Source organism: Sesamum indicum, linkage group LG3 (assembly GCF_026168435.1).
Source record: "Sesamum indicum cultivar Baizhima isolate 11 linkage group LG3, ASM2616843v1, whole genome shotgun sequence".
Taxonomy (NCBI): Eukaryota; Viridiplantae; Streptophyta; class Magnoliopsida; order Lamiales; family Pedaliaceae; genus Sesamum; species Sesamum indicum.
Window position 1 is genome coordinate 2,702,571 of NC_142659.1, and position 11,360 is coordinate 2,713,930.

Below are 11,360 nucleotides of genomic sequence, written 5' to 3' on the forward strand. Positions count from 1 at the left end.
AGGCAGTTTTAGTCCATATGCACTCATAGGGGTAAAATTGTCTAAAAATCTGCCAGAGGACTAAAAATAAGCAATTTCGTAAGTTAATGGACCTAAACAAAAATGGACATAGTTATCAAACTAAAATTAAACTTAGGCATACTTAGTGGACTAAAATAATACTTTTCCCATTCATATAAAATGATATAAAACACACGTTTGGTAGAATCGAATCCATTACTTCAAATTTATTCATGGGACTTCATACTTAGCCTTAACTACGAGGCTAAGATATCATTGGTAATATTTATTATATTTAAATATAATTAATTATCATAATAAAAATTAAATAGCCACAATAATTAGTTATTGGTCACGACCATGCAATGTTTGTTGGTTGTAAATTTTGTGGGTATTGATAAAATATATGCCATTGACCATGACAAATATTTTTGTGATTGAGTCGATTTCAGAATCAGTTAATGATATGAATCTCGATTAAGTATACATTATCATCAGTTGATAAGATGTTACGGTCAAACATAGAGTTTGAAGTAGGTTATTATAAGTGTTTGTGGCTCCATTATAAATAGAGAACCCACAAACTCATACATTGATTATTACTACCCCCAGTGATGAAAAAGATATAGAGATATCATATATCTTGAAATATGATCTGTTATCTAGCGAAAAACCACCAAATAATTTCAAAAAATTTAAAATGTGGGTGTCGAAGAAAACGATGGTTGTCATCTCTAGACGAAAGATGAATTATTGTGGTTAGATCCATTCTCATACGTTAGACCTTTTTATGGAGGTTAGACCTGCTCGTGATGTGAGGAAATTCATTCATAATTCTGGTCATACAGGATCCATATCGTTAATATTCCACTATCCATATTAATTTATTTAATGTGCACATTTTTGTTAAATTTTTGGATACAATAGACAATAGTAAATTTTTTATCTAACTGTTGGAGGTATCGAAACTTAAAATTGGTTGATTATCGTGTATTTCTTTTACTTCTTTAAATTGCAATACTTGGCAAAGAATGAATGATTTTCACGAGATTAGCTATATATCAGGGAGAACACTTTATTAGTATTTTTAGGTTTTTTATATATTTTTTAATATTTAATTTATTTATTTTTATTATTTTATCTAACTTTTCACTTTCCTATTATATTTTAATTGTTATTTTTAAAATTTTCATGCATTTTTTGTCATTATTTTTTTATAAGTTTAAATTTACAAATTATTAGTATTAAATTAAGTGAATAAATTAGTTAAGTGGGAGGAATATCAAATCCAATCCAACAAACGCCCAAAGCCTTGGTGTAACTTCTTTTTGGCCACAATAGTACATAACTAAGGGAACAAAGTATCTAATTAAATGGCTAATCTATGGGCATTTCCAATTCAAATTGTGACAGCTTCCATGAACTCTGCATCCTGCTCCATCGCCTGCAACGTTGCCGGTGCTAAGCAAACTTCAACGTCAATGCCGCCGGGTTCCGCCGCCGGGTAAAGCGTCATCTTTCCATCAATTTTTTGCCCCTTTCCGCTTCTTACAGCAATCGGTTTTCCCCACCCAAAGTCGGTGCTGTAAACATCGTGCCGAGGCGAACTAGTGACAGCGAAAGTAATAACATGTGGTCGCTTGTTGAAAATTATGGGATTTTTCACCCATTCTTCCGCAAGAGCAATTGCTGCTTCACTGCTTTGCTGAGCAACCAGTTCATTGACCTTCAGCGCTGCGTAGCCCAGTCCATTCTCCAAGAGCTCACCCTCATTAGCTACAGTTTTAACAACGTAAACTGCGTTCCCGAAATACGCATCCGGCAAAGGGATTCTTGATCTTGTACCAACTAACAACAGCAGTTCAACTTCTTGGTTGTTTGCCTTCTCAATCCTTAGTTGGTTTCGGCGACGTGTAACGTTTCGCCATAAATGAGCTATGAGTGCTTGGAAAGAGGAGATTTTATCAGTGCCTGCTTCTGAATTGGCCTTGGCTTTGAGCATAACCACACTTTCTCTGCTGAATTGGAAAACCCTCTCGAGTGATGGAGGTGGAACAAAGCTATGCAAGAGACTTTGATCCATTGGAGGAAGAGGAATGAGGCGATTATCCTTGGAAATATTGGCAGGAAACCAACGTTCAAAGACGGGGGTTTTCGAGATCGTCTCCAAACCTCGGGATATCTCGGACCAAGAGTTGAAGAAATGCCAGAACGAAGTCCCATCTATTACAGCATGATTTGCTGTGCAGGCTATGAAGACGCCATCGACGAGCTCAGTAACTTGCACCCCCATCAAAGGCTTAGAAACCCCTTCGCAATTAGAGACTCCCTTGAGTGGGAACAAAGAAGAGACTATTTGAGGTATGTACGCCGGCCCCACGATGTCGGACACGGATACACCACCGGCAACTGCATGAGTAAACTCAACTCCTGCATTATTGCAGTCGACCAAGAAACACGTCGTGTTGTCATCATTCCGAATGGTGCCCAGACGGCCTGCCAGTGGAGGGAAGAAGTCTAGTGTGCGAGAGAGTGAGGTTTTCAGGTGATGAATGATGGTCTGGAAATCTTGGGATTTAGGGCTGTGAAAGAGAATCCCTTTCTGAATAGGTTCAAGCAGAAGGAATTGCAAATCCCATGGAGTTAGCTCCAACTTGGACATGGAAATTTCATTGGATGCTGTCGGAACAAGACATGATGATAACACTTCAATGGTTGCCATATTCTCGTACAGACCTGTATGTGCGAATTAAATTCCAGGAGGGAAAAGCGAAAGAGAGTAGGGAGTATGGGTAATGCAACCAATGTGTGTTTGGCATATGGTGTGCGGGTGTATATATCTGCATAGAGCAATCAAAAAAAAAAAAACGAAAGAAAATGATTTTTTCTGCTGCAAAGAAAAATGTTTTATTTTTTGGTATTATTAAATAAATTATTATTATTTTTGATACCACAATTTTAATAAGTTTCATTTTTTATATTATAAAATAAAAAATACTCCTTTTTTGTCTTAAGTTAATGGAAGGCATGTGCCTTTTTTTATTAATTTTTAAATAAATAATAAAATAATATATTTATTTTCAAACTATAATTATCTATATTTGAAATAAATAGCATCACTTTATTATTTTTTAAAAAGACTATTTATTGTTTATATTAAAATAAAATTTCTCTAATATTTTATAAACAATAAAATTTATTTTATATTATTTGTCGTCAAAATTTATTAAAATATTTTCAGAATAAATAATAATTTAATTTTAAAGAATAATAAAGAGAGACTAGAATTTATCTCATATACAAATAGGTATATTTAAAAACTGTTTTGTTACTTATATTAAAATAATTTTTTAGTATATTTATTTTTATTTAATTCTTATAGTTTATGGTCAAAGTTTAATAAAATATTTTCAAATCAAATAATAATGTAATTTTAGAAAATACTAAAAAGATGATAGAATTTATCTCAAATATAAATAATTATAATTTTAAAGCTATTTTATTATATATATGTATTAAAATAAAAAATTTTCCTAACAATTTTTTGAAGAAATATTTTTTTCTTATAATTCATGTTCAAAGTTGATAAAATTATAATTTTTGTATCATTAAACAGGGCCTTTGAAATAAAAAATAGCCAAAATCAAGTTGCATAACAGCTCTTAACGGCAACTAACGGGCATCTGCAAAGCACACGATTTTTTAGGATAAAAAAAGCGTATTTTCGTATTTCATGGTACTAAAAGTGGCACTCGCTAAAATTATGGTACCAAAAACGATAATGTCCTCTTTTAATGGTGCCGAAAAAATATTTTTCTCCACAACACTAGATGAGGGAAAATTTAAAAAGAATTGAGTTTGGTCGAATCAAAATAAGTTATATAATAAAAATATTACATTTATAATTTGATTAATATATATTTTTTTATAAAAAAAATATAAACAATCGTTAAAATGTATTATCATATTACTATCACTAGTGGCCCCAAATTTATTAGGAGAATTATCACTAGTGGACCATTCTTGGGCACAATTTTCCAAATGTGAACCACTGGCAAAAATTTATATTTTTGGTGCCACGTGATAATAATATATAATTTTCATCCTTTTATTTTATGGAAGTTTAGGATCCCAAAATTAAATTTCTTCAACACATTTAATATCATGATCTTACTTTTACTAAAAAAGTAGATGATAAAATCACATAGCCATTTTGTTTGAATCAAACTGTAGATTCTCCTACTCTATAGGCCGAAAAATACAACTTTCCTGCCTAGTTATAATTCGTTAGACTCTTCATTCCTTTTCTTTTTTCTACCCATTTTCTTACTTTTTTCAAGCTTAAAAATGGTCTAGATATCATATGCGTTCTGCAAATAATTTTTATCTTTAATCTAGAAATTAAGCTTAATTGCTCGAGTAAATAGCCTCATAGAAAGCTCATCAAAATTAACCTTTCGTACCACTATAAATATAAATGTCAAAATTATCTAGTTGTATTTTTAGAGACATGTAATAATTATAACACAATGTATAGTCACAAATTTTGTTTTAAACACTGGACAAATAAATGGCTTTAGTAGTGTTGGGATTTTACCCTTCAGCGGAAGCTCGAGAAATTCTAACTCAACTATTACAGGGGGTTTTGAACCTATAAATAATACAAGCCAACAATACAACAATAATAATAATAACAAAAGTAAAAATAAAGCGAATAAAGAATGTCGGCTCAGGGAGCCAAAGATTCGAGGCGGTTGCTCCTTTCTCATCAAGAAAATACACCACTCGTTCACTAAGAACTTAGCCACAAAGGATTAAACCAAACGCTAAGGATTTTCAAAAAGAGATTTAAGAACACAAGGATTTATGCTTATGTATTTTTGGGTTAGAGAGACGAGAGTGGGAGGAGATATTTATAGAGACAAGAGAGGGATGAATATGGCGGTGGTGCATCTTCCCAACACCATTGGAAAGCCATTGTTGAAGAACTAGAGAAAGGGGAGAAGTTAAGGAGCCGGTTGTGAAGAGGGAGAAAGAAGCGGCGGCTGATAAGAGAGAGGGAGAGTGACGTGTGAAAAATGATTTAGAGTTAGTTTTTGGGGGTTAAAAACTAATCGGATCAGGTTATGGGTAAGGGTTGGACCGGGTCATGGGTTGGATGAGTAAGCCTTGACGATTAATGAGAGTCATCCAATGAGTGGTAGGTTTTGGGCCTACCATTATTGGTCATGGGCCAAAAATTTTTTACATTCTCTTCTACTAGGGACTTACAAGATCCCCTTTACTCGTGAATGCGCTAGTATTTCTAAAATAAGTCGAATTGCGACTTTTAAAAGAGTTAGAGATATATGGAATATCGTGCCACTGTCATTTGATAATTAAATACGTGTTTCATTTGATAATTAAATTAAAAGTAAGGCAACTAATGAAAAAAATTGTATTTTCAATCCCACAGAATAAAAAAGTCTGCACTTTTGATTCCAACATAACAGTCATGTGATTTTGGCATCTATTTTTCTTAACGAAAGTAGGAGGCATTCAATTATTATAATGTTTGGGCCCTCTAATTTAGAGTTAATTAATCATTACTACAAAAAAATACAATATTTTTAACCATGACTAATTATCATGGTTAAAAATAAAATAGTCGTAGCAAATAGTCATTGATCCGGTGGCTATGCAACGGTTGTTGGCCTTGGTATCTGGGATGGTGGCTTAAACATTTACCATGGCTCTTAGTCATCGCAAATAACTTCTTTTTTATGAAAAATTTATGTTTTTGCATCAATTTATTTAACCGTGATCAATAAAACCTATTTACTAAGATTTTTAGTTCATAACTAATAAAGTTGTAGCCAATGGTCAGTTTTTTTTCTAGTGTTGAATTTTGGATGAAACATCAGAAAATTCGATTGCAAAAGTTGAATCCGGATGAAAATTTCGATGGAAAAACAAACGTTGGAAATAGAGTTTGTTTTGATCACGGATTTTTAAGAAGATATGACAGGATTCAGTCTAACTCACGTATCTCAGTCAATATTTATTCAAATGACAAATGGTTTATTCTGGATGATAGCCAACTCGGGGGCTTTCCAATGCCGTAAGAACTCAACAATCAACTTTGTTTCCTGCTTTGTACATGCCTATAAATAGAGACTTTGTGCAGATATTTTTTGAACATCATTCTTCATTCTTAAACTTTCACTTTTGTTAATTATTTTAAGCTTATAATTTGCACTCCACACAAATATTCATCATCCTTAATAATATCTCACCATTTATCTCACTTTATTTCAAGTTTTCCTTTTTATTTCTTTTAATATCCGTTACCGACTTAAGCATTAGAGTGCTAACATTTGTTTTGCAGGGTTAGTCCCCGGTAATGTTAGGATTTCATGGGAGATCCTTTGATCCTTGTGGTGTGATCAAATTTCTGGTATGCATCATTGACGTCGTCTGTGGGAACACTTAAATTTTGATGTGAGAAATGGCGAATTCTGACAATGGAGGTGATGACGGATCCTATGAAGGAAACTTTTCCCTCCCTGCTCTAGCTAGTCCTACTATTCCCCCATGCAAATCAATCTTCAGGAGTTGCTAACGCAGCCGATCCAGCACTAGGAGTCAGCCATGCTCCAGCTCTGGCTCTTGACTAAATAGCCAGACCTGCTGCTATGAACCTGCTCTTCTGTGAGCAGCTTCATCAATTCATCATGGAGATCATCAATTCAACTCTTCATGGTTCTCAAGCTAGTGGAGCAAGACCCTCTTCCTAACTGGAAAGAGGTGGAGCACCAAGAAGCCAAGGTATTGATGAATAGGTTTTGTAGGGCTTCAGTAGGATCGATCCACCCCTGCTGATTTTGTAGGCAAGGAAGCAGATCCCTTGCAACTTTTGAAATCTGCAATCACTGAGAAAGGAGGTGGTGGAGCTTCGCCACCAAGTGGCAAAAGAGACCATACATGTTGAGTGTTGCAGTCGTTTCAGTGAGCACATCATGGAGGAAGAACTCCCTACTCATTTTTTAGCAATCAATCAAAAACAAAAATTAAGAAAGTATATATATATGCCATGCTTATAGGGTCTATTAACATGGAATCCATGTTAATAGGTCCTAATTAGTTGTTTAGTAGTAAAAGTATTGGCCCGCTACGATGTCATCGACCTGCTATTAGTACCTATTCGCCCTCATACAACAATACATGGCCTCCAGGTGATATTAACAATAGGTGGGACCCAACAATATTACTACTAATTTTTTTTCTCTTTTTTGTCCCTGCACTGCCTTGATATTTTGATTGAATTGCCCCTTGTTTTAAATAAAATTACTATTTGCATTAATTATTGTTGTCAGGGAGCAGATGAAAATAAAGAGATGAATTCTTACCTTTCTCTCTCCTCCATTAGTGTCTTCTCCAAAGCTCAACGTTAGGTTTCTCCTCTCCCTTCTCTTGTTTGTGTTTCTTGAATGGCATTCGCCATTTTCTTGATTAGTCTGTAATGTTTGTAACTTAATTAGTCTTTTTCTCTGTGTTGCCAGTGTTGCATTCGAATTGCCCTGAAGTTTTTTTTTCCCAAAGTCGAAAGGAAAATAAGAAGGTGAACCGTGTCTTTAACTATTCATCTACTTCGACTGAGACTGCGTCTTATGTGTTGCTAATGGCACATGGCTTTGGCTTTTCAATTATCTCTGGTAAAACCACCATTGTAGTCGACCGATAGTTGTGTTGGCCTTATAATTTGATGAAATCTTTTCGAAGCCACCTGAAATAGATAGGTTACCAGGATTTGGAGAAGGAGATGAAGAAATGAGTTTGAGAAAGAAGATGAAGTGGTTGGATGAAAGATGGTAGTAGATAGTGATTTGATAGTACTAAAGGTGTGGACAAAAGTGTAAATTGATGATACAAGTTTGCTATCCAGTTCTTTAAACAATTGGCTTATTTATCCACCAAAACTGAACACAATAATATTACGAAGTAAACAAGTCGTGCGGAAGTCTTATCCAAATGAATACAACATTTAATATGAAATAGTAAAAGAAAGGCTTAATCCAATAGGCCTAAGTAAACATGCCCATAATATGTACTAGAAATTTCGCTATACCACAAGGCTCGAAGGATCTTCTGTAAAATTCTAAGATTGCCAAAGGACTAACCCTGCAAAATAGAGATTAGCACTCTAATTCTTAAGTCAGTAACAGTTTATGAAGAAATAAAAGGAAGGCTTGAATTAAAGTGAGAATAATGGTAAGATATGATTAAAAATAATGACTATTTGTGTAGAGTGCAGATTATAAGTTTAGGGCAGCTTAAAAACTAAGAAAGAATAATGTAAGAAAGTGAGAGTTTGAGGATAAGAAAGATGTTTTTAAATGACTGCACAAGATCCTTATTTATAGTACAGAGTTGGATTCGGGTTAATTAATGAGTTCCATACGTCATTAAGCTTTTCAAGTTGGATGCTATCCAAAACAAATTGCTGATAATTTGGAAAAATATTGATTGAGATATACCAACTGGATGAAAACCTACCAAATCTGCCTAAAATCTGGGGTTAGTTTTTCATAGATTTTCCAGTTCATCAGCAAGCGATTTACTTGGAACCACCTAGAAATATTTTGGGTGATGTGTATAGACGTGTTAGCAAGTTAAATGACATGTCATCCTAGCTGTATGATGATGTGTCTTGCTAAAGTGGACTTATTTCTTAGGTTTGCCAGTTCAGTAAAATAGTAGGTAAGACTGTAGACCTTTCTTCCCAACTGATGGCTCTACCTATCTTACTGGTGGACTCTTAGCTGACTGGGCTAGCATGCTTAGCTTGTCGGCTTGGCCCCAATAAATTATAGGGGGTATCATCAATATATACTTTTTTTGCTAAAGATAAATTGCATTGGAAGTAAGGTACTGTACATCATAAGTTACGATGAAGCGTTCTCCCAAATTCTATAGACTACTACACCTCTGTAGAATCCAATCTATGTGCACTAATAGTATAACACGAACTTGTTCAATCACCACCTTAGCTATGCTCTCAAGGGTCCTAGATGTTTGTTGAAGCATCCTCATATTTCGCTCTTGCCAAATGTGGTAAACTAAGGAGACAAGTAGCTTGATTAGCTACGTCAACAAGATGTTTGCCCTGCCACTTCCTCGATGCCCATTGCACTCCATGATTCTAGCATTGGCTCGCCCAACTCCAACAAACCACCCACTTGATGATGCTTATTCAAACAATTAAAAAGAGGCAACTGGACAAAAGATGATTAACACTTTTGGTGCGTACCAAAAATTTGGCCACACCAAAAAGATCGAAGGATCTTCTGTGAAATTCTAAGAATATCAGGGACTAACCCTCCAAAATAGAGGTTAGCACTCTGATGCTTAAGTCAGTAATGGATTAAAGAAGAAATAAAAAGAAAAACTTAAAATAAAGTGAGGAAAATGGCGAGATATGATTAAGGATGATGAGTATTCATGTGGAGTGCAAATTTTAAGCTCGAAACCTTAAAAACTAAGAGAGAATAATGCAAGAAAATGAGAGTTCGTGAATGAAAAATAATATTCACCAAAATAACTGCACAAGGCCTTTATTTATAGGCGTGTGTAGAGCGGGATACGAGGTTGATTATTGAGTTCAGTACGATGTTCGAAAGCCCTTCGAGTTGGCTATCATCCAGAACAAACTGTTTGTAGTTTGGATAAATATTGACTGAGTTATGTGAGTTGGATTGAACCTTGTCATATTTGTCTAAAAATTCGAGAATTGGTTGTTTGTGGATTTTTCAGCTCATCTGTTACCGATTTACAGGGAATCACCTGGAGATATTTTAGGGCAATGTGTACAAATGTGTTGGCATGCTTTATGAAGTTTCCGTTCAGCTATATAATGAAGTTTCTTAGATTTGCCAGTTTAGAAAAGTAGTAGGTAAGCCTGTTGGCATTGCTTCCCTATTGGTGGGCTTTTATCCGTCCTGTTGATATGCCAGTTGTGCTCTTAGCCGGCTAGGCTAGTATGCATAGCTTGTGGGCTTGGCCCTATAATTTTATTGATATCATTACTCCTTCCCACTCTAGTAGTGCAGATCGTAGAGCTGGATTGTTGGAGTAAGTGATTGTCCTACAAAAAAGAGAAGAATTTTCCTTCTTGTCAGCAAGACGAAATCCATTAGGCTTCTTGAATAATGTTGATCAGCTGATGGACTCTAGCTGGAAAGTCCTTTCTCCTATGCTTTGTTGCTCCTGCAGGTTAATATAAAACACTTAGCTGAAAAATACACAATTTATTTGCTACGTAACAATATTTCTGGTAGGTGTTAAAGCAATGCTAAGTAGGATAAGAGAATTCTTAATCCAAGTAGCTAGGCCTTTACTGCAACAAGCCTGTCGATTTAGGCAACTTGTTATAGGGCAAAACATGTTGACTTGTTGTGCTCAACTGATGCAAGCGTACTTCTTCCAATTGCTCTTGTCATTCGCGAGGAAGATGTGATTTTGTTAGTATGGGAGAATATATCTCCCAGTAATTGAGCAAGGATAGAACTCAAGTAGTAAGTTAGCTTAAGTAGATTTTATTAGCATTATGTTGAAACAGATGTGCCAACAGAAGATAGCTAGAAACTAAAGTGAGTGTGTCAGTTGGTAGTTGCTTTTAAGATGTGTGTGTCAGCTGGTGATTGTTGAGTTAGATTTGTGCGTCTGCTAGTGGTGGCTCATGTCACTGCTTGCACCAGCTGGTGGTAGCTTATATAAGTGCTTGCACTAACTAGAGGCGGTTTATTAAAAGCGTGCGCCAGTTAGGGTTAGGGGCACTTATGTAGAAGCGTGAGCTAGCTTGGGGCAGCTTATTAGGATGATGCGCCAGCTAGTGGTGAATTATTAGGAGCGTGCGCCGGTTGGTGGTAGCTTACATAAGTGTGTATGCCAGCTAGGAACGACTTATGTAAAAATATGAACCAACTGGTGGTGGTAGCTTATTTGGAGTTGGCTAAGAGCTGAAAATTGAACTTGCAAATAACACAAAATAAGGAGCAAAAATTATCTTTATTCGTGTGAGATAATGCTTAATTACAAGGATAGAAAACTATAAATAGAGAGTAAGGAATTTAGGAATAAAATTTCCTAAGTTTATAAGTGTTCGATGGTCGAGAAAACCTCCTAGAGATCCTCTGTTTGCTCATTGCTCCTAGAAGAGCTACAATAATAAGAATGTTCTTTCTTCTGCTATCATATTTTTTTTTTTTATCCACGTAATCTATCAAGTAGTCGGCTTGTATAAGCTTTTCATAATCTCTTACCTCAGTTGACGACACCAATTAATGTCACTCCCATACTCCATGTGATGCATACAAAAATAC

At 35.1% G+C, this 11,360-nt stretch overlaps 1 protein-coding gene across 1 annotated transcript; it reads right to left on the reverse strand.

Annotated features, from left to right (window-relative positions):
• Positions 1 to 1,266: 1,266 nt before the first annotated feature.
• On the reverse strand, positions 1,267 to 2,831 carry LOC105157098 (uncharacterized). Its single transcript, XM_011073399.3, has one exon. It carries the CDS (start codon positions 2,720 to 2,722, stop codon positions 1,400 to 1,402), a length of 1,323 nt encoding a protein of 440 aa, XP_011071701.1. The 5' UTR covers positions 2,723 to 2,831; the 3' UTR covers positions 1,267 to 1,399.
• Between the last annotated feature and the right edge of the window lie 8,529 nt (positions 2,832 to 11,360).